General features: G+C 42.5%; 1 protein-coding gene across 1 annotated transcript in view; it reads right to left on the reverse strand.

The window, feature by feature from the left end:
- The window catches only part of FBXO22 (F-box protein 22), a 381,068-nt gene that overhangs the window by 94,743 nt on the left and 258,771 nt on the right, over positions 1 to 27,554 (reverse strand). The window contains exon 5 of the mRNA XM_044070271.1: positions 19,430 to 19,597. Coding sequence (XP_043926206.1) covers positions 19,430 to 19,597 — 168 coding nt within the window. The remainder of the gene's footprint in view (positions 1 to 19,429; positions 19,598 to 27,554) is intronic.

Below are 27,554 nucleotides of genomic sequence, written 5' to 3' on the forward strand. Positions count from 1 at the left end.
ATCAGGGGCTGTGAAAGCACCTCACTCAGTACTGGCGAACTGGCGACTGGCTTAGGAGAAGCGTCGTCGGCAGTTTTGGACCTCAACGGACTGTCTCCGTCTTTTTCTTTGCGTGATTTTTCGGTATTCCGGTAGTCGGATGGCTAACCAACGTCATTTCTGGATAATTAAACCTAGAGCCGAAATATTTAGAAGCAAAAATGTACCGATGACGGATAGTGCGCTGATTAAATAAAGCACAAAACCAACAGCAAGGTATGTCGTGGTCAGGACCTAGGCAAGGAATACAGTACAAAAGAAAATCCTTATGAGGTATTTGCTTCCCACAAGTAATGCAATTATTAACTTTTACTGACATCAGAAAGGAGCAAGAAAAAGTTTCCCCAATGGGGTACTTAGCTTTTAGTTGAAGACTTCGGTTCTGAAACTTGAAAACGAAAATTTCAGGAGTCGGCCAACCGGCACTTGTGAACTGCTTCTGCTTCGGGCACCGCGTGGCAAGAAAGACTGATGTAATGGCATCGGCTGCATGTTTTATACCCCTGACATCATGGAAGAAGGGACAGCAACCGACGCAGGACCCAAGACTTTGTTAATCAGGCCGACTGAGGGCAACCTACCAGCAGATTACCCAAATGTAATGACTGCAACAGTGAAACACGAACATTGGAGAAGGAGTTATGGGGGTGAAAAAGGGTTGCGAGCTCCCTGCTCCTGAGGGAGAGGGGGCTGGCAAGACTCCCAACTGGATCAGGATGCAGATAAATTTCCGCATCATTCTGTCCATCTCTGCCTCGCTCAAACTGCATGTAGAATGTGAAGATGAAGCCACCAACACCGGCCTGGAGTGCCGGTGAGGAGAGGCTCTAGACAGTGGTCTGGACATCTCCAGCTCCGGGGAGAACCTGGGTGAACGGAGATGGTGAGTACTAAGACTAGAAGAGGTCTTTGTCTTGGGAGGAGGACCAAACGGAGCCGAGCAGTTCGGGGATTGCTTCCTCGGTCTGTCCTTTTTAGACTTCTCCCCATCTGCATGGCGGAAGGCTGAGTCCCAGAGGCCTGGGAAGGGGACGAAGCAGTAGTGGCCACCAACGTGGCTGGGCTAGAAGTAACAAGGACGGCCATCCCCAATGAGGGAAGAAGCCCTTTCATAATTAGTTTAGCCATTCTGTCCTTGAGGGCCCTAAGATTAAAGCGCGCACAAATAGAGCAGGACGTGAGAAGATGGGCTGTGCCTAAACACACTACGCATAGAGTGTGGCCATCAGCCGGGGAGAGCTTATGGCCACATGCAGTACACTTCCGAAAAACAGGCTAGGGGGTTTCAGCCATGCTTGGGAAGTAAGGCCCATACACACAACAATCATACACTCACTCATTAACAAGAAGGGGTAGTGGGGAGGTGAAGAGGGAACTACCACAATAAAACATTTTTTTTTTTATTTTAAACGACCGACGACTAAAATGCAAGGTTGGGGAGGTTGAAAAAGAAAGTAGGGGAATCCCCACACTAACACTTGCAGAAAAAACTGTCACTTACTCAATGATAAGCCCGGATCTCAGCAACGACTATGCGTAGCTTTTCAGTGGCAAATGAGATCTGAGGGAAGAAAGGAGATAGAGGGGCATAATGGGTAAGGGGAGGAGCTTGGAGCTCAGATCAGATGCTTGTGATGTGGCCGTCTCGGATCTGATCCGGATCCGAATATCCAAAGGTTGAAGACCAAACAAAGTAAACTACTTCAGATCAAGTGTATATCAAAAGCCATATTAAACTAGAATCACTTTATAAAATTAAACCTTTCCTTACTGACTCCACAAGACAATCCATTGCAAGAACTCATCTATTCTCTACTCTTTTATGCCTCTCCTATTTTTATCAGCCTGAAGAAAACAGACCTAATAAAATTAGATGCTTGTTACAATAAGACTGCAAGATTTGCTACAGACTCATCATATAGCTCCCATCACTGCACTGCCGTACATCAACTAAATTGTTTTGAGTTGCCCATTACCTAACTTTCACCCAACTTATAAAGGCCCATGGCATATTATCATCAGCCTGACAACTGTCCAGCACTCCGTAATCTACTTCAGCTACAATCTAACAAGACAGCTGAGATCTTATGACAAACTCCTATTAGTAGTCATAAAAGTTAAAAATCACCATGAGATGCTCTCTAATCGAATTTCCATGATTTGGAACTTAACTCCCCAGCACATCTTAACTACTAATCCATCACAGTTTAAAATCCTTCTGAAGTGCCATCTAATTCTTGGGGCTGTTCCTGTCTAACACCTGGCTATTATCATTTTCCTCTGGTTTAACTTCTGGCTATTTTTCAGCTGTATTATTTCTCATTCATACTTTGCCTATCTTTCTCTGCAGATTTTTTTTGTCTGCTTCATGCATGTTTAACTTATCTCATGTATAATCTTACCACAAGTTTTTTTATCTTACTTTCTCTTTCTAGAAACTCTGTCCAAGTTTTTCACTCACTCTAATTACCTCATTCCTCCCAAACTACTCACCAACACCTTATATAGTGCTTTGCTTATTAGCATCTGTTGATATAGTTGTGTCTATCTTTATTCATGATTAGTTAATGTTTTATACATGAAACAAACAGCCTATTCCTACTATTTTTATGTTCTACTTATGCTCCTTTATATACGTTTATTTTTTTATGTATAACTTTGTATATATATTATGTGTAATTTGTTTTCTTCTGTTTATGCTACTGCTTTGTATATGTATTATGTGTAATTTGTTTTCTTCTGTTTATGCTACTGCTGATTAAGTTTACAAGTCACTTTTGTAAACTGTACCTTTTGGGGCTTCCCCCCAAGCCTCAGATGAAAATGGGCCTGTGCTCAGTCGGACTATCCCGCTAAATAAACGTCAAATAAGTAACAAATAAATAAAATAAAATAAATGAATCAGTGAATCAGCCAATCAAATCTCGTGTGTGATCTATGCAGGTCTGCCTCGTAAAACCCTGTGCAATATGTCTAGTTATCTTGGCACCAGTGATTTTGAATCTGGCTTTAAAGAAAGCTATACCCGGCAGTGAGGGGGTCCATGAGAACGAGGAGGAGCAGGAGTCCAAGTCAGGGTCTGTCACTGGTCAAAAACTCTCTTTTCTACAAATCTACTTCCTTCTCCAACTATCTGCAGAATGTCTACATTAAATTTAGTGTTTCAGAAACATAGATTTCTTCAGAGTCTGATGCATACCTCTCAACTTCTTTGCTCAAGAGTTCTGGACAAAGCTAAAAATAACTGGGGGGAGGAGAACTTTTTAATTATTATTCTAATCTGTTTATAAGTTAACAGAAAATGAAGCAACACTTTTTTTTAATATAGAAATAAACTCTAATGGCTGGCATTATTAATGGACTGTAATCCTCAGTTATTTTTTATCAAAATGAGGGACAGGGCAAAACATGATGCAGTTGAGAGGTAAGTTCTGATTGAACAGAGGGCATTTCCTTATCCATGCATCACTGTTAATGCTCTACCTCAGACTCTTAAGAGGAAAATCTTTTATACTTCAACACCTCATGTAAACTGCCTGCTTCTTCGAACAATGAGGCGCAGGGTAGGATAGAGACGGCAATTCCATACCTCATAGTTCATCATTCACCATTTTCCTCAGTCGTGCTTCCCTAATCCACCTGTCTGCCAATAGCCCAGATGGAGGTTAGATATTTTTGTCTCTTCTCTCTCAATTTAAATTCCGATTCAGCAGTACACAACTGTAAAGTTTTGCCTCAAAAATCCACATACTTGGAACCACGTACAAGGCAACTATTTCAGAGGATGTTTTACAAGGTAGAAAAACATTTTTTTTCCTTCTCCCTTTCCTTTCCCTTTTGCTTGTTTGTTCTGTTCCTCTGGGATTTTCAGTTTAACTGCTTCTCCCAACCCTGTCCTGAGAAAGCCTTCCTTTCTATGATGAATGACTCCCTACCTATCTCTTCCATAGTTTAACTTTCAGCTCTTAAGATAACATTTCTGGATCAGTTTCAGAATGTCCTACAGAGCTCACTAGAATATTTTGTTTAATGTACTGCTGATTTTCAGATTTTTACAGAGGTCTATTTGATCCCTAATTCAGATCTACAAATGTGCCTTGGCTAAAGAACTTGTCACAGATGCCTACTGTCCCCCCTTCATTTAGGTTCTATTCTCAGTCACTGGCCTTTTCAGAATGCTTAAACAGTTGCATTTGTCAAGGAAATGACCATAAACAGTCACTGTCTGAAAATAACTTCAAACCCGAAGAAGGAAGTGGCCAGGCTATTTCAGATTTTAAACAAATTTGGGTCCTGCCTGACTACTGAGCTAACTGCAGCAAAAGAAAAGCTGCTGCACTGAATTTTAGCCCACTGGCTGAGCTGAAGATAAACAAACCATAAACTGTGGCCTTCACAGTGCACGAACCATCTGAAAGTTAATAATGAAGTATATTCTCAGGAACATTTTGCTCATCCTTTTGCAGCAACTGGAAAAAATGCAGAGAATTTTTTTTCATGGTGAGCGATACTACTTCATGACCTAACCTGGAGAATGCATATGCTTGTAATATTTTCAACACACCAGGATCCTGTACTTAGCCCATGCTTTAGTGGGGGTTTTTTGTTATTACCCATCCTGTAGTATGAGAACTGGCATGGGACAACTACCCTGCCTCTGGCCTTGCTGGGGGCGGGTTCTTACTTTGAGATTTATTTTAAAGCAGTGTTTGATAAGTGAAACCTATTACTCTCAAAGAAAGTCTCTTGTTCAACCCCAGTGACCAGGAAAGTGGAACAGGATTGCAAAAGAGTGCTTCCATCAGAGGCAGCTACTGTCAGACCTGCTGACTGGCTACATGGTTTGAATCCCCCAAGTTAATTACACTAGACAGACTTGTTGGGCTGAGTGCCCAAAAAGCCATAGATGGGGTATGAGAATGCCATAGATCTAAAATCAAAAGGAGGAGTCTGGAAATCCACCACCAAAGGGCCAGTAGTGGACCTGACAAGGGTTTCATCTGGGAACATTTCTGTTTTACTTACTCTTGATACCGGCTGGTAAAAACAAGTGGTTGGCTGTTTTGCCTTCAGCTAGATCTAGGTGGGAGATCTTTCTAAGAGAGGCTAGACTGGATCAGGTTGAGCAGAAGCATATCTGGTTAGTAAGTCCTGTGACCCTTTGAGAGGAGAGAGAAAGCAATCAGTGGAATTATGCAGGTATGGGGAAAAATTTGACCATCATCAGCGAGTGGCATGTCTTTCAAGAAACTGCAACTACAGCTAGAAAATTAACTTTTCTGAATGGAAATGACTCCATTAATGCACTTACACTCCTACAAGACTACATTACTGGTTATCTACAGTCCCTAATCAGTTATGCAAGACTGGTCAAGGGCAGGACTTGTGTGTTTAAACAGTTTCAAGGTATACATTAGCTAATGGTGTATATGTCAACAGAGTTCAAAGTGTATTTTCAAGGACATCTGGAGAAATTATAGGGAGTCAAGAAGGTCTCTACAGCACTTTTTACTTAGTTAATGGCAACATAGGGGTCAAGTAAGGTTTGAGGTGATCTTGATGGACCTCAAATGCTGGGAAGTGTGCTAATGTACTACTATGATGTCATGAAGGCTTTAAGAACTACACTCTGTTAAAAAACATCAAACATACAAGTAAATATTTCTGGGAAATTTACTGCCATAATGCCCAAATATAAATACTTTCAATTCTGCAAGAAAGTACAGTTGTGTACCTACCATAAATGTAGATGTTAGAGTGTATTCACTGTTGCAGTCATTACACTTGGGTTATCCTGCTGGCAGGCTACCCGCTGTCGGCCTGAATTCCAAAGTCCTGGTCCGGAGTCGGCTGCTGTCACCTCTTCCCTGACGTCAGTGCGCCAGGGGTATAAAAGATGTAGCAGACGCCATTTTCTTCAGTTTTTCTTGCCCCAGATGTCAGGTGCCCCCAAAAAGGTAGGCTTAAAAAATCTGATTATAAAAAAAGCATGCACATAACATTCATCTACAAGCAAATACACCACATAGGTTGTATAGAACAGAGAAGTACAGATAAGTCCCAGCAATGAAAGGAGGATGGTGGGAGGGTAACCTGGACTGCAACAGTGAATACACTCGAACATCTACATTTATGGTAGGTACACAACTGTACTATGTTCATTGTGTTTCACTGTTGCAGTCATTACACATAGGTTGAATCCCAAAGCTGAGGTTGGGTGGCTGGGCCTAAACAGAATTAGGAGTGGCTATGAGGCCCTGCAGAACTGCAGTGGCAAAGCCTGCTCTGGATTTAGAGTAAAGAGGTAAGTGGTAGTGCTTTGTAAAAGTGTGCAGTGAAGTCTAGGTTGCAGCCACCAAAATGTCCTTGGTTGGTACTCCTCTAAGGAAGGCTGCTGAAGTGGCTGCTGCTCTGGTAGAGTGTGGCCTAATGCCCTTAGGCACTGATTTGCCATGTTTTGAATAGCAGAAACGAATGCAGTGGCCTATCCATTTTGAAATAGTCTGCTATGAAATAGCTTTTCCTTGCGATCCTGCAGCATATGCCACTAAGAGTTGCTCAGTCTTTCTGAAAGCTTTAGTTGTGTCCAAGTAAAAACGTAGCTGTCTGTGTATGTCCAAAGAATGCAGAAGTCTCACCCCTTTATTCTGCGGGTTTGGATAAAAGGTAGGCAAATGTATGGTTTGGTTAAGAGCCACACTGGACACTACCTTAGGCATAAATGTTGGGTTTGTCCTCAGAGAAACCCTGTCAGGATGAAAAATAATAAAAAGGTTCCACAGCCATTAGTGCCTGTGACTCTGAGACTCTTCTTGCTGAAGTTATTGGTAGGAGAAGAGCTGTTTTCCATAAGTATTTTATCTCAGCTGTATTGGCTGGTTCAAAAGGAGGCAGTGTGAGTTTTTCCAAGACAAAATTGAGGTCCCATGCAGGTATTGGAGCTCTCCTTAGAGGTCTTATGTTTTTGGCCCCTCTGAGATACTGCCTTAGCAGTGGATGAGAAAAAATAGGTGGGTCCATATTGTAATGAGCTGAAATGGCAGAGGCATGGATCTTAATTGACGAGTAGGATAGGCCTTTGTCCAGCATCTCAGTTAAGTATTGTAAAATCTGAGGAATATTTGGTACAAGCGTGTCAATTCCTTGTGCCTGGTTCCAAGCACAGAATCTCTTCCATTTTTCTGCATAAGATTTTCTGGTGCTGGGCCTCCTGGCCTCCAAAATAACATCCATAACTGCTTTAGAGAGAGGTGTGTTCTGAAAGGTTACATTATCCGCCATGCAGCCAGATTTAGGGTTCTGAGTTGGGTGTGCAGGATCTGATTGTTTTGTTGGGTCAGCAAATGAGGGTTTTGAAGTAATGTCCAGGCTGGGCCTTGAGACAAGCTCTTTATGATTGGGTACCAGTGCTGGCGTGGCCAGTCTGGGGCAATCAGGATCATTTTTGGCTTTTCTTGTATGATCTTTAGGAGTACCTTGGGGAGGACAGGTAGAGGAGGGAAGGCATACACTGTAAGGGCTTTCCAGCTGAATGAAAGGGCGTCCACTTTCCATGCTTGTTTGTGAGAAGTCCGAGTGCAGAATCTCTGTAGCTGGCAGTTGTGAGGGGAGGCAAATAGATCTATGTCTGGGCATCCCCATTTCCCTGTTAACATGCTGAAGATTTGTGGATCTAGTTTCCACTCGTGAGGATCCATGAGATTTCTGCTTAGTTCGTCTGCCAAAGTATTTGTCTTTCCTGACAGGAATTGTGCTTGCAGGTGCACTTGATAAGTCAATGATGTGTTCCACAAAGTCATGGCTTGTCTGCAGAGGGGGTAGGAATGTGTGCCTCCTTGTTTGTTTATGTACCACATGACTGTAGTATTGTCCGTCTTTATCAGCAGTTGTCCCGGATGAAGTAGGTCCTTGAAGGCTGTCAGGGCATTCTGTACAACTAGCATCTCTTTTTGATTGATATGAAGATGCATTTGGCTTGTAGGCCATGTGCCCTGAATACATTTTCCTGCCATGTGTGCCCCCATGCATAATTGTTAGTGTCTGCCTGGCTGTGGGTAAAGTGAATGGCTGTCCCTTGTTGTGGTGACAGGCCTGTGCCCACCATCAAAACTCCTGTTGCAGGCAGGGAATGAGAGTAATTAATGTTTCCAGGCTGTGGCAATGTTGAGTCCAAACACTTTTTAGATACCATTGTAGTTTCCTCATATGCAGTTTTGCATATGGAATTAGTAGAATGCAGGATGCCATGTAGCCCAGGGCCTGCAGAATATTTCTTGCAGATAACTGGGTCTTTGTTGCCATGCTTTCAAAGTAAGAAGTCAGTTGCCTTTGTTTGTCTGGCGTGAGATACGCCATCTGGGCAGTTGTATTTAAGCTTGCACCCAGGAATATTATCTCTTGAGAGGGTACTAGTTTTGATTTCTTCTCGTTTACTGTGTACCCTAGGCAAATTACTAATCTTTTTACAAACGCCAGGTACTTTAGTAGACTGTCTTTGGTCTCTGCTTGAATAAGACAGTCGTCCAAGTAGGGATATATTTGAATTCCTCTTTGTCTGCAAAATGCAATTACTGGTGCCAGGCATTTTGTGAAGACCCTGGGCGCAGTAGACAAGCCAAAGGGCAGTGCAGAGAATTGGTAGTGCATTGAGCCAGCTATGAATCTGAGGTATCTTCTGCAAGATTGTCTGATTGGGACATGCAGGTATGCCTCTGAGGTCCAAAGTTACAAGCCAAACCTTCTTGCCCAGCATGGGCAGAAGCTGCTGCAGAGTCAACATTTTGAATTTTGGAAAGTCCAGTAAAGTATTACGAATAGACAGGTCCAGAAGTGGTCTCCAGGCTTTGTCCTTTCTTGGTACTAAGAAAAGTCTCGAGTAAAAACCTTGTCCCTGCTCTTGTTGTGGCACTGGCTGAATATCCCTCATGTCCATGAGAGACGAAACTTGTTTTTGTGCCTCTGCCGATTGATTGTGTGGCAGGTCTGGCATACCTTTTGCCTTTGGAAGGGTGTGAAAGTGGAACCTGTAGCCCTGAGAGACTATATTTAAGACCCATTTGTCCTGGGTGATCATGTGCCAATTTTGTGGAAAAAGTGCTAGCTTTCCCCCTAAGGGTGCTGCCAAAAGATAAGTGCTTGGCATTGGCAGAGGGAAGTCATTGGGACTGTTTCCTATAAGGCTGTGATTTGTCTTCTCTGTTTTTGGAGGTAGAAGCACCCCATTGTTTGGGCCTGTATTAGCCCTGGGGCTGTTGTCCGCCTCTAGGGCGTCTGTTATCTGCCTCTTTGTGGCCTAACACTGGAAAAGATCAGTTCTTAGAAGGCCAGTTCCTGCTAAATCTGAGTGGCTGTACCTGTAAGAAATCCTTTACTGTCTGCATTGATTTAGCTTTATCCTCCATTTTCTTCAACACCTCCTTCTGCCTTAACACCAAACAAAGTATCATGCTGTAATGGAGCATCCAATAATTTTGCTTTAACATTATCAGGCAGATTCTGTTCCTTTAACCAAGCATGCCTTATAATGACAGAACCTGTAACTGCGGCCCTGCAAGAGGCCTCCAGTGAATCAAAACCACATTGCAAAGTATGCTTTCCCACTTGTTCAGCTGCATGCAATAAATCCTGCATTTCCTTGTTCTCAGAGCATTCAGAATTTGTCAACATTTTCTGCTTTAACAGTGACATTAAGTATTGCTGATATTTAAGCATATGAAACTGACAATTTAAAGCCCTTACAGCCAAGGTAGCAGAAGTGTAAACTTTTTTCCCCCATCTGTCCAGTGCTCTTGAATCCCGAACTGAGGGGACAGGGTTTTTTGCAGTAGAGGCCTTGACCCCTTTTGGTCCCGGAGATATAGTTTCTGTGTCAGCAGCAGGGTTTTTGTATTGAAAATTTATGAGAATCTGGAACCCTGTAGTATCTGTCTGGCTTAACAGGTGCAGGAGGTAAAGAGTCGGGAGACAGTTCGGACTCTGTAAATACATCATCTACAATGTCTAGAACAGGTGGAATAGCAAGAGGTCTGTGCTAAGGTAGTACAAGAAAGTCTCTGAGCCTTTTCTTAGATTCTGAATAATCTTGGTTCTCCCAGTGGAAATGCTCCCTCATGGTATGCAGGGTTTCCCCAAAGGAATAATCCTCAGGAGGAGAAGCTGAAGGAATAGATTCTTCAGCATCAGAATCCTCATAGGGAGGAATAGAATATCCCTGTTCTGAAGAGGAGTCAGAGGAAATGGAAACCTGATCAGAGGAATCATATTCAGTGTCTTGCCTAGGCCTCTTATCAGGAGGGGGATGGGAACCCCTGATCAAAGTAATTAGGTCTTCGGCCATTTTGAGCATCTGTTTCTTAGGCATGGAAGTCTGTCCTGGAGAATGCTGTACTTGTTGCCTTGTCTTTAAAACTGTTTTAGTCTTTGTCTTGGATGCTGAAGTTGGCTTGATATAAAGCTGAGTAGGTCTGAAAACACCCTCAAAAGCCGATGCCTGCTCAGCGGCTCCGGACCCATCTGAGGGATTAGTTTCCGAAGGCCCAATACCTTGAGTATCCAGAGGCCTAGTTGTCTCCACGTTTGAGTCTGAGGCGGCCTGTGGCTCTGAGGTAGCGGGTGTCAGGGGCTGCGAAAGCGCCTCACTGAGAACCGGCGAACGGCCTAGAAGAGGCTTCGCCGTCGGTTTTGGACCTTGGGTGCCTGTCCTTTTCTTTATCCTTGCGCTTTTTATGAACTCCAGTCGTTGGCTATTCCGATGGCATTATAAAGTTAAATCTACGGCCAAAGTAATGAAATGCAAAATCGTACAGACGCTTAATAGTGCGTTGGTTAAATCTAGCACAAAACTGACAACTAGCAATGTTGTGGTCAGGGCCTAAGCAAGGAATACAGTAAGAATGAAAATCCTTATGAGGTATTTGCTTTCCACAAGAAATACAATTGTTAACTTTTTCTGACATCGGTCTGGAGCAAGAAAAAAGTTTCCCTAACGGGGTACTTAGCTTTATTGAAGACTTCGGATCTGAAATTCAATTTCGAAATCTCAGGAGTCGGCCGACCGGCACTTGTGAACTGCTTTTGCTTCGGGCACCGCGCGGCAAGAACGACTGAAGAAAATGGTGTCTGCTGCATCTTTTATACCCCTGGCGCACTGATGTCAGGGAAGAGGCGACAGCAACCGACGCCGGACCAGGACTTTGGAATTCAGGCCGACTGTGGGTAGCCTGCCAGCAGGATAACCCAAGTGTAATGACTGCAACAGTGAAACATGACGAACATTTGCAAGTTCCTGTGCTTAAGCACTTAGACAATGTCTGTCGGTTACAAAAGCATGCAAATTAGAAACAATTTTTCTAATTGTAAAAGTTCTTCTTCTCTTTCAAATTATGCTACTCACTGTAGGTTTTATCACCACAAACCAACTTTAAACTGTCATTTCTGTCATAATGGTCCAGGTTGAGTCTAAGAAAATCACTGACCAGCCTGTTTGTTCTGGATTAGCACAAATAACTTGCATTAAATAGGTTAAAGAAAGCTATTTATCAGGTGATGGAGATTTTATTATTTGTGACAGGGCAGGAATTAAGTCAGTAACAAATGAGAGCTACTAAAGTGAACCACTCCTGGACAGGAAAGATGAACAGAAAAGGTTGCATTTTTTTCATAGGATTTGAAATTTCATATGATAGGAACATATAGTTTTGGGACTGGACAGGCTATGGCCGAGTACATACATATACACACACACACACACATATATATATATATATATATATACATATATATATATATATTGCTGCGTCTCACAGGTGAGTACTAGGCTAGCTGCACTTGTGGGCCATTTTAAGCCTAGCAAATTTCCTTTTTTGTGCTCCAATTAACCTATCCCATTTGGTTACAGATTGGCCTCTCTCATCCCATGACTGATAATTACACATTAGCCCTAATGAGAATAAATGGGATTATAGCATAGATAATTTGAGGGGACCCATGCATGGGATAAAGCATTTAGGAGCTTTGTCCATTAGGTGCTCAGGGGCAGTCCTGGTATAAATATTCTGTATCCCTTACATAGATCTAAGTTGCACTTGAAAATGGACAGGGATGAACTGTTTTACGTGAATGGGAAGTTTGTTCCAGAGCAGTGATATCCTATGCGAGATATACCTGTCTGTCCAAACAGTTCTGTTCATGTTGCAGGAGAGGTTTAGATCCCTAAACAGAGTATTTTTGATGCCATATGAATTACTGATGTGCAGTAAATCCATCAGTAATAGGTCAGAGGATGCCTTGTATGCCAGACAGAGGTCACCTCTTATCCGTCTGTAGGACACCAAATATAATGACATGGTTTTGAGCCGGTCTATGTGAGACATGCTGTTTAGGCCCTGTATCCTTTTACTAAGATATCTCTGTAGGCATTCCAGTTTTTGCATGTGTCTGGACAGATAAATGCAAATGGGGCATGGCCTAATGAGGGCTGAGTAAAGAGGGACAATGACATCCCTAGATCTAGACACAATCCCTTTGTATATAAGCTGCGCAATATAGAAGGACTTTCTTACAACAATGGACACATGTTGGTCAAATGTTAGGTCACTGTCTATAAGTTCCCAAATCCCAAACAACTGGGTCAAGTCTTAACGACATACTGTCAATGCAATAATTTCCAGGGGGAAGATGGCTTCCCAAAAGATTTGCTAATGCATTTCTTTGGCACTTAGTTTCAGTCTCTGACTTAGATACCAGTTATTTATTTGGGACAAACCTTCCTGCAGGATGGTTAAGTCATTTGGGGGTTCAATTACTGCTCCTAGCTTGCAGTCATCTGCAAACTTAGACAGCCAGAGCCCTTTGGTATTGGCACAGAACCCTGGAGGACTCCACTGATGGTCTCTTTGTAAACTGTCTCATGTGACAATGTGCCTGATTATACTGGTTAAGAACTGGGGAGGGGGTTGCTTCTGCATGGCCTCGCTCAGAATACCTATTTTTCGTCTGCCAATTTGAAGCTAACATTTTAATTTGTACTACTGGAATGTTTTATGCCAGTTTCCAGCTTTGTGTGGAATGTATATGAATTGTCTTAACATTTTTTTTTAATTTGACGTTTGTAAAAGCATGTACCCCCCTCATCCCAGTGAAAAGATTAATATTTTACATTCACTATCTGATGTGTGCTGCACTGCAAGATAACTTGTGCACTTGGTGTGAAAATCTTTTTGAGGACACCACCTGTGACAGAAACGTTTAAGAGTAATATTCTGTGTAGAAGGAATTCAAGCTGCAGAAGCATTTGAAATCTGTCAGTAAACAGGACCAGAAAAGCTGCAGAAAATCTAGTAAAATAAAAAGTACAGTTTTGTACCTACCATAAATGTAGATGTTCGAGGATCCACATTGCTGCAGTCCTTACTATTGGGTAGTCCGCTGTCCAGTCGGCCCGAATACCAGAGTATATGGCTGACGTCGGTCAGAGGCGCGGACTGACACGCTAGCGTCAGGCGGGTACTAATGCGCATGACCGACGTCATATCCTCAGTCTTTTCTTGCCCCAGATGTCAGAAGACCCTAAAAAGACAAGGCCCAAAATACCTGCACCAAAAATATGTACAATATATACAAAAATATACAAAATATCAACATATAACCTCACCTACACAACCACTAAACACAGAGGGGAAGGAGGGAGGTGGACTGCAGCAATGTGGATCCTCGAACATCTACATTTATGGTAGGTACAAAACTGTACTATGTTCTTCGCTCCACATTGCTGCAGTCCTTACTATTGGGTAGAATCCCAAAGCAGAGGTAAGGGAGGCTGGCAAATCATAAAGAAGTAGGAGCTGACAACATGCCTTGCAAAACAGCTGTGGCAAAACCAGCCCTAGACTTAGAGTAGATAGGAAGGTGATAATGCTTAGAGAAAGTATGCACTGAACTCCAAGTAGCTGCCTCCAAAATATCCTTAGTTGCCACCCCTTAGAAATGCTGTTGAAGTGGCAGTAGCCCTAGTGGAATGAGGCCTAATCCCAGCTGGAATCTCCTTGCCATGATGGGAATAACAAAATGCAATGCAAAACCCAATCCACCTAGAAATAGTTTGTTTTGACACAGGCTTGCCCTGCGAACTCAAAGCAAAAGAAACAAACAACTGCTGAGACTGCCTAAAATCCTTAGTCCTGCTTAAATAATAACGCAATTGCCTGTGTACATCTAAAGTGTGCAAAATCTTTTCCCCTTTATTTTGGGGGTCTGCATAAAAAGTAGGCAAATGAATAGTTTGGTTTAAAGCCACACTAGAAACCACCTTAGGCATAAAGGAAGGATTAGTAATGTAATGATACCCTATCCTTATGGAAAATCATAAAGGGCTCTACTGCCATAAGGGCCTGCAACTCAGACACCCTTCTTGCAGAAGTAATAGCCAACAGAAAAGCAGTCTTCCATGACAAGTATTTCAATTCAGCAGTAGGCTCAAAAGGTTGTAGAGTAAGTTTTCCAACACAAAATTGAGATCCCAAGCAGGAGTAGGAGCTCTACTGGGGGTCTTAGATTCTTTGCCCCTCTAAGAAACTGCTTGAACAAAGGATGCGAAAACAATGGTGGGTCACAATCATAGTGAGCTGAAATTGCTGCAGCATGAATCTTAATGGAAGAGAAGGACAAACCTTTGTCCAATAACTCAGTAAGGTATTGAAGAGCCACACTCAAATTAGGCTCAGAAATCTCCAAATTCTTTGCTGTACTCCAAAATAAAAATCTCTTCCATTTTTCTGCGTACACTTTCCTTGTACTAGGTCTTCTAGCTTCCATAATCACATTTAAAACTTGTTGAGGAAGTTGAGACCTGCTGTGTTTCAACACAGAATATGCCAGGCTGTTAGATGAAGAGAGTGAAGCTTGACATTGAGCAGATGACCGTCCTTCTGAGATAACAGATGAGGAATCAAAGGTAAAGGCCATGGAGGCTTCCTTACCAGACTCCTTAGTAGTGGGTACCAGTGTTGCGAGGCCAATCTGGAGCTATCAAAATCATCCTTGGCTTGTCTTGTCTGACTTTTAATAGCACCTTTGGAAGAAGAGGCAGAGGTGGAAAGGCATACACATGAAGGTTTTTCCAACTGAAAGACAGAGCATCCACTTTCCAAGCTGTGTGATGAAACCCCTTTGTGCAAAACTTTGGCAGCTGGTGGTTTAGTGGAGAAGCGAACAGATCTATGTCTGGAGTTCCCCATGACACTGTCAATTTCTGAAATACATGAAGATCCAGTTTCCACTCGTGGGGATCCATGATTTGTCTGCTTAACACATCTGCTAAGGAGTTCTGTGCTCCTGGCAGAAACCTTGCCTGAAGAGTTAGTTGCAAGCTTAGCGCAGTCTCCCATAAAATCATTGCTTGCCTGCATAGAGGATAAGAATGTGTTCCCCCTTGCTTGTTGATGTACCACATGACAGTTGTGTTGTCTGTTAGAATCAACACCTGCCCTGGAAGAAGAAACTCCTTGAAAGCCATTAATGCAAACTGGACTGCTAACATCTCCTTCATGTTGATATGTAGATGCTGTAGTCTGGCAGGCCACTTGTCTTGTATCCACTTTCCATTTAGATGAGCTCCCCAAGCAATGTCCGAGGCATCTGTCGTTAAAATCTGACTCGCCTCTGGCCGGGTCACAGAGAGTCCCTTGTTTAGGTGACATTCCTGAGCCCACCACAAAAATTCTTTTTGAAGGCAAGGTATTATTTGAATGACAGTGTCCAAATCCTGGCAGTGCTGTGTCCATACATTTTGAGATACCATAGTAGCTTCCTCATATGCAGTTTGGCATTGGGAAGCACCAGAATACAAGATGCCATGAACCCTAATGCTTGAAGGACTGTCCTTGCAGTCAGCACGGACTGATGAGATAGTTGATGGAAGTAAAGTGATAGACTCTTTTGTTTGTCCGGGGTTAAAAAGGCCATCTGGGCTGCTGTATTCAGTCTCACACCCAGAAAGCACATGTCTTGAGAGGGTACTAGACTGGACTTTATTTCGTTCACAGAATACCCTAGGCATCTTAGCACTGCTATAACATATTCCAGATGCTGTAGAAGGTCTTCCTTTTCTTGAGCCAGAATCAGGCAGTCGTCCAAGTAAGGATAGATTTGAATTCCTTGTAGCCTGAAGTAAGCTATCACTGGAGCCAGAACCTTTGTGAATACTCTGGGCAGTAGATAAGCCAAAGGGCAATGCAGAGAACTGATAATGAGAATTTCCAGCTCGAAACGCAGATACTTCCTGCAACTTAGCCTTATAGGCACATGAAGGTAAGCTTCCTTGAGATCTAAAGTTACCATCCAGTGATCTTTGCCCAGCAGAGGTAAAAGCTGTTGTAACGTCAACATCTTGAACTTGGGAATGTCCAGATAAGTGTTGAGGAGAGATAAATCCAAAATTGGTCTCCACGTGTTCCCCTTCTTTGGTACTAGGAACAGGCGAGAATAAAATCCTAGGCCCCTTTCTGATACAGGGACTGGCTGAATGGCCCCATCTGGAGTAACTGAGAAATTTGCTTGTGAGCCTCTTTTCTTTGTGGAGGAGGAACGTCTGGCATGCCTTTGAAAGGGGCAATGTATGGAAATAAAACCTGTAACCGTGGTGAATGATATCCAACACCCATCTGTCCTGAGTAATTAAATCCCAATTTTCTTTGAAAGAGACAGTCTTCCTCCCAAAGGAGCTGCCAGGCGAGAATCTACTGGCAGCTGAAAAGGCAGGTCATTGGGTCTGTTTACGAAAGGACTGACCCTGCCCTCACCAGAAGTCTGAGCAGGTGAACTCCCTGTTCTAGGCCTAAAAGAACCTTGAGCTCTGCCCCTACCACGTCTAGACCTACCCCTAGACTGGGAATCATAAGCAGGATATGTCCACCCCTTAGCAGGCCAATTTCTACTAAACTTGGTGGCTGCACCTGTAAAAATCTTTAACAGTTTGCATAGACTTAGCTTTGTCCTCCATTTTCTTTAAAACTGCTTCCACAGGCGAACCAAACAACACATCAGACTGCAAAGGAGCATCCAAAATCCTTGTCTTAACATGCTCAGCCAAATTCTGATTCCTCAACCAGGCATGCCTGCGAAGAACAGAACTAGTGGCAGCCACCCTCGAGGAGGCCTGTACAGCATCAAAACCACATTGCAAAGAATGCTTACCCACTTGTTCAGACACATGAACCAAATCCAGCAACTCTTTACACTCAATACCTTCCGCCAAAGCATCCACCTTAGATTTCAATTGTGAAAGGAGATAATTTTGATATTTTAGCATGTGAAACTGACAATTCAAGCTCTCATGGCTAGAGTGGAAGAAGTATACACTTTCTTTCCCCACCTATCCAAAGCCCTTGCCTCTTTATCAGTGGGAACAGGATTTTTAACCACAGAGGCCTTAACACCTTTAGGCCCCTGAGAAACAGTTTCTGGGTCCCCTAGGACTCTTAAACAAATACTTATGAGCTTCGGGCACCCTATAGTACCTATCAGGTTTAACAGGAGCAGGAAGCAAAGAGTCAGGGTTCAGGGAAGCCTCTGCAAAACATCTTCCACCACATTCAACACAGGAGGTATAGCTAAGGGCCTATGCTGGGGTAAAACAAGAATTCCCTAAGCCTTTTCCTGGAATCAGAGTAATCCTGGCCTTCCCATTTAAAGTGCTCCCTCATGGAATGCAGAGTCTCTGAAAATGAGAAATCCTCAGGAGGAGAAGCTGTAGGAGTGGAATCATCCACATCAGAATCAGAATAAGGGGGATACTCCAGCAAATCTTCAGAAGACTCAGAAGCCTCTGAACACTGTTCAAAACTATCAAACACCGGTTCCACCCTAGCCCTCTTCTCAGGTGCCGGCAGAGAATGTCTAATCTTAGTAATCTAATCTTCTGCCATTTTAAGCATATGTTTCTTAGGTACAGAACCCGAAATGCTAGGAGAATCCCCGACTGAAGCTGAACTTGGCCTACCTCACAAAGAAGTTTTGGGAACAGAAGGAGAGGCTCTAACTACCTTGGGAAGAGAGGGAAGAACAGTTACCTGAGAAGCCCCTCAGCCTGGCCTACCTCCTGAGAAGGCACATCCTGTAACAGTAAAGTTTCTGCCTGAGACTCCATAGAAACTCCTGGCAAAACCTCTGGCTCCACTGAGCCTTCTAAAGAACCGACGTCCGGGACTGCGGTTCATCAACCCTAGGCCTCGCTGTTTTGTCCTTGCGCTTCTTGGGCCGGAGCATCCGGCGGCATTTTATAATTACGCTTCCCAAACACTAACCTGGCACAGTCTAACCTCCTCTTAATAGTGCGTTTGCTAAGCCTAGCACAAGAGCGGCATCCGACAACGGCGTGCTCAGGCCCTAAACAAGGTATACACAAGGTATGGTAATCCCTATGAGGTATCTGTTTCCCACAAGAAATACAGTTATTCACTTTTTCTGACATCGGTTAAATACTGAGGCAAGAAAAACCAAAATGTTCCCCAGCGGGTACTTAGCCAACTTCTGATTCGGTCTGAAACTCCGGTTTGGAAATATTTCAGAACGCCAACCTGCACTAAACTGCTTCTGCATCGGACCATGCGGCAAAAGACTGAGGATATGACGTCGGTCATGCGCATTAGTACCCTGACGTACTGACGTCAGTCTAATGCGCCCTGACCGACGTCAGCCATATACTCTGGTATTCGGGCCGACTGGACAGCGGACTACCCAATAGTAAGGACTGCAGCAATGTGGAACGAAGAACATCAATCTGAAAATTAGCAAACTGAAAATTGTAAAGCAAGGATGATCTCCTACGCAATTCTGACAAATCAGGCATTAAAGGAAAGAGAAGACCTGTAAATTCATCTACTGGAGAGCACCAAGTACAGAAAAAGTGAGACAAATGGTCATTAAGTGACAAGAACAGAAAGCCACAAGCCAGTATTGATATCAAAGGCAGGTGGGACACACACTAATGCCATGAAACTCAAATGGACCAGCAACCTGCACAGAAACATAGTCAAAGAATTTTTGAGACAGACAAAAAACTCCAAGGATGCAAGACCAAACAAATATATATTACAAAACCCTCTCGAGTCAGTTTGGGTCAAGTGACGTGCACATGACTGTCTTAGACAAAAGGTTTTGTAACCCTGACCTAACGGTTGTGAGCAGCATTTCAAAAAGCCTTCTTACATCAGTGATGAAAAAAAATGAAACAAATGAAAGCAACTAGAAGTAAAGCACAGCAATGTACCGCCAGGAAATAATCATTCTTTGAGAACAATGCTGTATGCCCACAAATGAAATAAATGCCAGAGTGAAAAAAACAATTAGAATGCAGTTTTAGATTAACACTTTCTCTGAAAAATGTAGGATTTACCTGCTTCAGCAAGCTTATTCTTGTCAAGACTCTTGTTGCTGCAGCTTCGATTTGAAATACAGAATGTACGAATCTGTACTCCATCCATGTTGGGAAACAGCAGGGCAAACCCAGCCTCTCCTTCTTCAACTTCCAGAGGCCGAACATTAGGAGAGGCTGTTGGAGTTGCTGGAAAAAATGGATTATACACACATCTAAGTTACGTTTTCAAAATTAAAATGCATACTGAAGTTATAAAAGTTCAGAATAAAATACCCGAAGCAACAGCTGTTAAAAAATGCATACTATTTTGTGAACATTACACAATTACAATGCGTACTTAGAAAAGCCAGTAAGGGGGGGGGGGATCACTCACTAGTGGGGAAGAGAAGGGCACAGTTGGCCATGTAAAATGTTAAGAAGGTTTAAGGCATCAACAAATGAATAACTTCTAGGAGGAATCAGAGAAAAGTGTGCTTTTATCAACAGGACCTTTATTAGTGTTCGCAAGGGATCCAGTCTAACCTGAATAGGCTAATATTTAATAATCTTTATCTGAAGTGAATGCAGTTGTTCTCTTCCTCCTAATCTTTTTGCAACACTTAAGCTAGTGCAGAATGATGAATGAAATAGTTTCATTATCCCTTAAGTTGTCCTTTCACAAACTTGACAATCAAATGCAGGAACCTCCATGTACTTCTGGTCAGTGGAACCAAGTACCTTGAGTGCCCTAGTATGAGGTCAATTCTCCATAAGCATGCATGCATTTGAATTATCTGCCACTGTAACATACAGTTCCCAGACATCTGTCTTTCAACAGTAGGAAATTCACTACAAAGAGAAGAAGAATCCCAGACAGCATCTAGAGACTTAATAGGAAGTGGAAGACAGGTTTTGGCCAGATGTAGGGAGTGGAAAAGACCTTTACACATCATAAAACATCAATGTTCAAGTGCTATTTTAAACTTTTCCTGTCGTAATGCAAGCAACTTGTTAAATTACCATTTGTCCCTGTAGAATTCATTGCACAAGCATAATGAAAGGACATGGGCATTGAGCTGATATGCTTCTTTGAAGTTTGGGAAATAGCTTATATATCAGAAGCTGAAAGATAAACAACCTTACACACCAAGATTGGGTAACTTGGTCATCACCATCTGCTCCTGTAGAACAAAGAAACAGTCTTTTTAAACATTTTCTACCTGCCAATTATCTATTCATGTGGCAAAACTTCTACCATGTGTTGTCTTACCAGGCAAGACCTGATCACAGCTTGTTCTTCATCAAGGTAGTCCAATGGCCATTTTGTTCCAGCTATCCAAAGTATTCGTTAGAGAGAAAAAAAAAAAAGTGTCCAATCCTAGCTACTTAAATTTGCCACTACAGTCTCCCCCTATACAATAGCACATCAGTAGCTTTACTCAGCTTTGCTACCACTAACTGTAACAAGAATGAAGGAAAATTAGTAGCAACACTTTTCCTTGATGTTGATATCTCACCAAAAACTACTCTACAAATTCTCCTCCCTAGGACTACAGCACTAATCTTTCACCCTTTCACCTGGTTCAATACCTCAATATACTTCAAGTGGGAAAATGACAGGTCTTCAGTTCTCTCAGGGCACATAGGCATACCTCTCAATCTGGAAATATCAACAATCTGGACAAAGCCCTATGAAAAATATGTACAAATCTGTATGCTGATTAACATAAAATTTGCATACATAATTTTGTAACCCCGCCCACTCTGGTGCAATTGTAGGATACAACATACAAGATACTTTGAAGATTTTCTCTCTGAGTCTCTGCTGAAAATGAACTCCCAGTACCTACCCAGTTAGACATTCCCCATTAAACAAATGTCAATAAATAAAAAAATATTACCTGCTGGTGTAGTGAACTTGCATTACTGTGTTTAGCAAATGCTACTTAAGCATGAACATAACACAGTGTTAGCAATAGCATACTGTAAGACAATTGTTTTCTGATATGCTTTTTATGGTTTTAGCCCTCTTAAAGCACCCCATCTCCCTTGCATAGCAGTGCCAACAAGTGTTTTGGGGGTTAAAGCAATGCTATCCCCAAAAAATACCAAAGAAAGTAGCACAGCTGCATATTACGCAAACAGCATTGTAATCAGCCCATCACAATACATTACATAGACTCCAGATTTGAACTCTGCCTAGTGGTTTTGATTTTTGGCATTCTGGCTAGGAAGTGGTGCAAAATTCAGTTGCAGTATGCCCAGCACACAATCTTAATAATTTATACTTTATCCATTTAACATTTTGTGTTTTTTCCCTGTTGCTATTTTCTATAAAACATATCCATTTTGTATTGTGCTTTCACTGAACTGTTTTGATACACACATAAACCCATATTAAAATAAACATTTGTTTGAAAAGTTAAGTGTCGAGTATAATGTATTACTGCCTTTGGACTGCCAGTTTGGGAAGACTTGATTTTTGTGGTTTCCTATAAACAACTGATTTATTGCTTCAGTTTTATATCAATTTTTCCGTGTTTCACAAATTTAATAATAAAACCAAACTGGTAAGAAGTATGTAAATCGCCACTACATTTCAGTAGCTAAATAGCCAGTTAACTGTATGAACTCTCTCCGTTTATTCTAGACTTCATTTTAGTAGTAATTGTATGCAGCAGTGACCAAAATGATGTAATCTTGCATTTTCAAGATACTACACCATTGGTTATCTTTGACCTTTGTAATGGAGAATAGCAAAATTGGAACCATTTTATTTATTTTTAATTACAATATTTCAATGGCTAAAATGAGGGTATCATATGGTGCACTGTCTGCTGCATACGTTGTATAACTAAATGTAAATAGCAGTCCTCTTATTTATGATGTGCCCTCAGTGCAATAAATTGAGAACACTTGCTGTATAGTTTAAGATGTCATTTAGACATTGATTCCATTCCATTACTTATGCTGCAAACGAGTGTAAAGCATGCTTCCTGTGCAGGCATTTAACATAAAAACACAAAATGCACTTTATATACCGATCCCCCATGAAACTAATATCAACAGTGCCACTGGTACAGGACCTCATCTGTCATTTATTCCCCTCTAAGATTTATTGCTACGCAATCCATGCACGTTTGAAAACAAACCACATTTTAAAATTAACATATATACCAGCAGCAGCAACCTGTCAAGCCCCACTCTTATCTAGAGAGCAGTTCTTCATGAGCCTGTTACAAACTCCCTTCTCCTGCATGTCTGTGATGACAGCCATTTCTACAAATGTATAAAGTCGGCAAAGTGATTCCTCACTTACCATAAGACTAATCTACGATTGGAAAATACACAGTTAACTAATGCAACATAACAAAACCCCAGAATAGTGCATGCAGTTAAGATCAAATATGAGCAACAAGGAGAACTAAAATACAGTTTAATTTACTGGCAAATATAGGCTGAGAAGCTATATATTACATCAGCAGTACTTTTCAGTATGTCCCGCAGATATGTAGATAGTTTTGCTCTGTGTCAAATTAGATGATAGGAATTATTGGTTCTTTCCATCCTTCTAGATCCTGCAGACAGCTTTCTGCTATCTGCACTTTCCATGCCCATCTAAAGCAGGAAGTAAAACAGAGAAGCGGAGCAAACAAGTAGTAGCAGATGGTGCATCTACGAGCTGATATTACAGTGCACTAATGGATCCATCTTAAGTAAGGGCAATGAGCCGAGAAAACAAGCTTCCTAAACATGGTAATTTCTACTGAGTGCCCTGACTAAAGATGGCCACAGCCCCTACACCTGAGATTGTAAAGTGCTACTTTGTGTTGTTGCCAGTCGCCTGCAGTTTAGGAGGCTAACATTTAGCAGGTTAATGTACAGAGCTACCACAAACACTGCTAAAGGATTACAATGCTACAAAGCATTGACAACATTACGGCTCCCAATCCCATAAAACTACAAACATTACAAAATATTATGAAAGGACATGGGGAGTACATTAAACAAAATGAACTGAAAATAATTTTGTGAACCGCCCAAAAATACCACAAAACTAGGACAAAGACAAACTAGTGTACAGAAACAAAATGATAAACTGCCCAAGGCTCCGGTAGGTGACTCTCCGTAAAAAAAATCCTTTAATACAGGTGCACTGCAAACTAAGTAAAATTCAAACTGAAAAATACCTATGCACTTTGGGCAGTTTATCATTTTGTTTCTGCATAGTTAGTAACAGCTTACGAACAGTCATGTCAATCACGTACCTTTTGAAAGCTGGCCTGGAGACTGCATAGCACAGTACTAGTTTCACTGAAAGTTCTCTTCTCTCGCAGGAGTATTAAAAAGTACAGTTTTGTACCTACCATAAATGTAGATGTCCGATAGGAATGCATCTGCAGTCCTTACAAATGGGTTGTCCTGTCGTCAGGCAGCCCTTCGGTCGGCCGGATTCCAAAGTCTGGGTCTGGCTTCGGCTGGTGTCGCGCTTCACCCGACGTCATAGCTGCAGTTTTTCGGGTATAAAGGCATCAGCCGACGCCATTTTCCTCAGTGTTTCTTGCCCCAGATGCCAGGTGCCCTCTTGGATGGCTAAATTTGGATAAATGCCAATGTTTCCAAATAGTAGAGAGCAAACACATAAAATAAGCATGTATGTACATCTATACAAACAAATACAGCATAATAGATGCTCCCCAAGCTAGCTGAAGGATGGCAAATACCCTAGGAGTACCACAGAGGGGAAGGTGGGTGGGTAATCCTGACTGCAGATGCTTTCCTATCGGACATCTACATTTATGGTAGGTACAAAACTGTACTATGTCCTTCAAGGATGTATCTGCAGTCCTTACAAATGGGTAGAATACCATAGCTAAACTAGGGGAGGAGGAAAAAAGGAAAGATTATGGTGTAGTTAGGATCCCTTGCAATACAGCAGTGGCAAAACCTGCTCGGGATCTAGAGTATAAAGGTAAATTGTAATGCTTGGCAAATGTATGCACGGAGGTCCAAGTAGCAGCCTCTATAATGTCCTTGGTAGCCACTCCTCGTAAGAAAGCTGTGGTAGTGGCTGTAGCCCTTGTGGAGTGAGGCCTGATGTTCTCCGGAGTTTTCTTTCCATGGTAGGAGTAACAAAATCTAATGCAATTTCCTATCCATTTGGAGATTGTCTGTTTTGAAAATGGTTTTCCTTCCTTTCCTGTTGCATATGCTACCAGAAGCTGGTCAGTTTTTCTATTGGACTTGGTCCTGTCCAGGTAGTAGCGTAATTGTCTATGTACATCCAAGGTATGCAACAGTCTTTCTCCCCTGTTCTGAGGGTTGGGGAAGAATGTAGGTAGGTGGATAGCCTGATTTAAAGACACTCTGGATACCACCTTAGGCATAAATGTAAAATTTGTTCTCATGGACACTATCTTGATGGAAGATCAGGAAGGGTTGCACTGCCATTAATGCCTGTAGTTCAGAGACCCTTCTTGCTGAGGTGATTGCCAGCAGGAAAGCAGTCTTCCAGGATAAGTATTGTAATTCTGCTGTTGCTGCTGGTTCGAAAGGGGGAAGTGTCAATTTTTCTAGCACAAAGTTCAAGTCCCATGCTGGCAATGGTGGTTTCCTGGGAGGTTTTACATTTTTATTCCTCTCAGAAACTGTCTGAGCAGAGGATGCGGGAAGACAGGAGGATCCAAGCTGTATTCTGCTGAAATGGCTGATGCATGTATCTTGATGGAAGAATAGGACAGGCCTGTATGGAAGAGCTCTGCCAAGTATTCCAGGATGTTGGCTATGTTTGCCAGTGCCACATCTTCTCCCTTTGCAGTACTCCAAATGAGATATCTTTTCCATTTTGCTGCATAATTCTTTCTTGTTGAAGGTCTACGAGCCTCAAGGATTATGTCTTTAACCCTTTGGGATAAATTTGGGTTAATTGTTCTTATGTACTGTTCCAGGCAGTTAGCTGCAGAGTTTTCAGGTTTGGATGCAGGATGTTGTAGTTGTTCTGTGTTAACAGCAATGGGATCAGAGGTAGTGCCCATATTTGTTCCCGAGACATGTTCCTCAGCAATGGGTACCAATGTTGCCCTGGCCAGTCTGGAGCTATCAGAATGATCCTTGGACGTTCCTCTTTGATCTTCAAAAGCACCTTGTGCATCAAAGGAAGTGGTGGAAATGCGTATGCTGTCAGGTTCTTCCAACTGAAAGATAGGGAGTCCACCTTCCAAGCAAGTGGGTGGTACATCCTTGTGCAGAATCTCTTTAGCTGGTGATTGAGTGGGGATGCAAATAAGTCTATTTGTGGTAATCCCCATTCTCTTGTGATGGCTTTGAAGATGTCCGGATGCAGCATCCATTCGTGGGCATCCGCTGTAGTTCTGCTTAGTATGTCTGCTAGAATGTTTTCTTTTCCCGGTACAAAAATTGCTTGTAACTGAATGTTGTAGCTCAGAGCCACATCTCATAGGTCCAGTGCCAGCCGGCAGAGGGTATGAATGTGTGCCTCCCTGTTTGTTGATGTACCACATAACTGTGGTATTGTCTGTCCTTATCATCAACTGACCTTCTTGGAGAAATGGTCTGAATGACTGGATTGCCAATTTTACTGCCAGCATTTCCTTTAGATTTATGTGCAGGCGCAGCTGGTCTTGAGTCCATAAGCCTTGTATGCACTTGTCCAGCATGTGTGCCCCCCAACCGAGGTCTGATGCATCTGTCGTGATGGTTTGGCTTGGTTGACTGCTGCAGAAGGGCAATCCTGTGTTTGATTGACAGGCCTGGGCCCACCATAGGAACTCTTGCTTCAGGCATGGGATTATTGGAATTTTGGTTTCTAGGCTGTGCTTGTGTTGAGACCACAAATTCTTTAGGTACCACTGTAGCTTTCTCATATGCAGCCTGGCATGAGGGACCAGAATTATGCAGGATGCCATGAAGCCTAGGGCTTGCAGTACTTTCCTTGCAGTTAGATGGTTCTGCTTTGTTAATGCCAAGAAGTAGAGAGGTAGTTGCTCTTTCTTTTCTGCAGTTAGGAATGCCATTTGTTTTGATGTGTCCAGCTCTGCACCCAGAAAGGTTATTCTTTGGGATGGAATCAGCCTTGACTTTTTATATTGACTGTATATCCCAGGGCTTGCAGCAGGTAAATGACTCTTTGTAAGTCTTCTGTTAGCTTGCTTTTGTTGTCCGCTTGTATCAGGCAGTCGTCCAGGTAGGGGTAAATTTGGATTCCCTGAAGTCTGCAATGTGCAATTACTGATGCCAGGCATTTCGTGAACACTCTGGGCGCAGTAGATAAGCCAAAGGGCAATGCTGAGAATTGATAATGCTCTGATCCTGCAAGAAATCTGAGGTATCTTCTGCAATTTGGTCATATGGGGACGTGCAGGTATGCCTCCTTGAGATCTAGAGTTACCAGTCAAGACTCCTTGCCCAGCATGGGAAGGAGCTGCTGTAGGGTCAGCATTTTGAATTTTGGAACTATGAGGAATGTGTTTAAAGCGGACAGGTCCAGAATAGGCCGCCATTTGCTCTCTTTTCTTGGTACCAGGAAGAGTCTGGAGTAAAATCCCTTTCCTTGTTCCATAGATGGTACTTTTTCCACAGCTCTCATTCTTAATAATTGAGATATTTGCTTTAGAGCTTCTGCCCTTTGAGTAGGTGGTAGGTTTGGCATTCCTCTCTTTGCTGGTAGAGTATGGAAATGGAACCTGTAACCTTGGTTTATAGTTTGCAAAATCCATTTTTCCCTTGTGATGCAATGCCAGTTCTTTGAAAATAATGTCAGCTTTCCGCCTAAGGGTGCTTCCAGTTGTTCCCTGGTAGGCGGTGCCACAGCCAAGTCACTGTGATTGTGTTGTTGCAGTGGTGGTGGCTGCGTCTGTGCCTCGCTGGTAATTACCTTGCCACTGGCGTCCCCTGTAGGCACCCCTGGATTGGTTTCTGCCTCTTGAACACCTATTCCTGCCTCTCTGTGTCTTAGAGGAGTCCGGAAAGGACCAATTCTTGGAGGGCCAGTTCCTGCTAAACCTTGGAGGTTGAACCTGTAAGAAATCTTTCACGGTTTGTACAGATTTCGCCTTCTCTTCCATCTTTTTTAGTACCTGCTGTGCAGGGGAACCAAATAAATTGACTTTGTCCATGGGAGCATCTAAAAGCTTTGATTTGACAT

The sequence above is a fragment of the Protopterus annectens genome, chromosome 4.part1 (assembly GCF_019279795.1).
Source record: "Protopterus annectens isolate FY-2018-M chromosome 4.part1, PAN1.0, whole genome shotgun sequence".
NCBI classification, from domain to species: Eukaryota; Metazoa; Chordata; order Ceratodontiformes; family Protopteridae; genus Protopterus; species Protopterus annectens.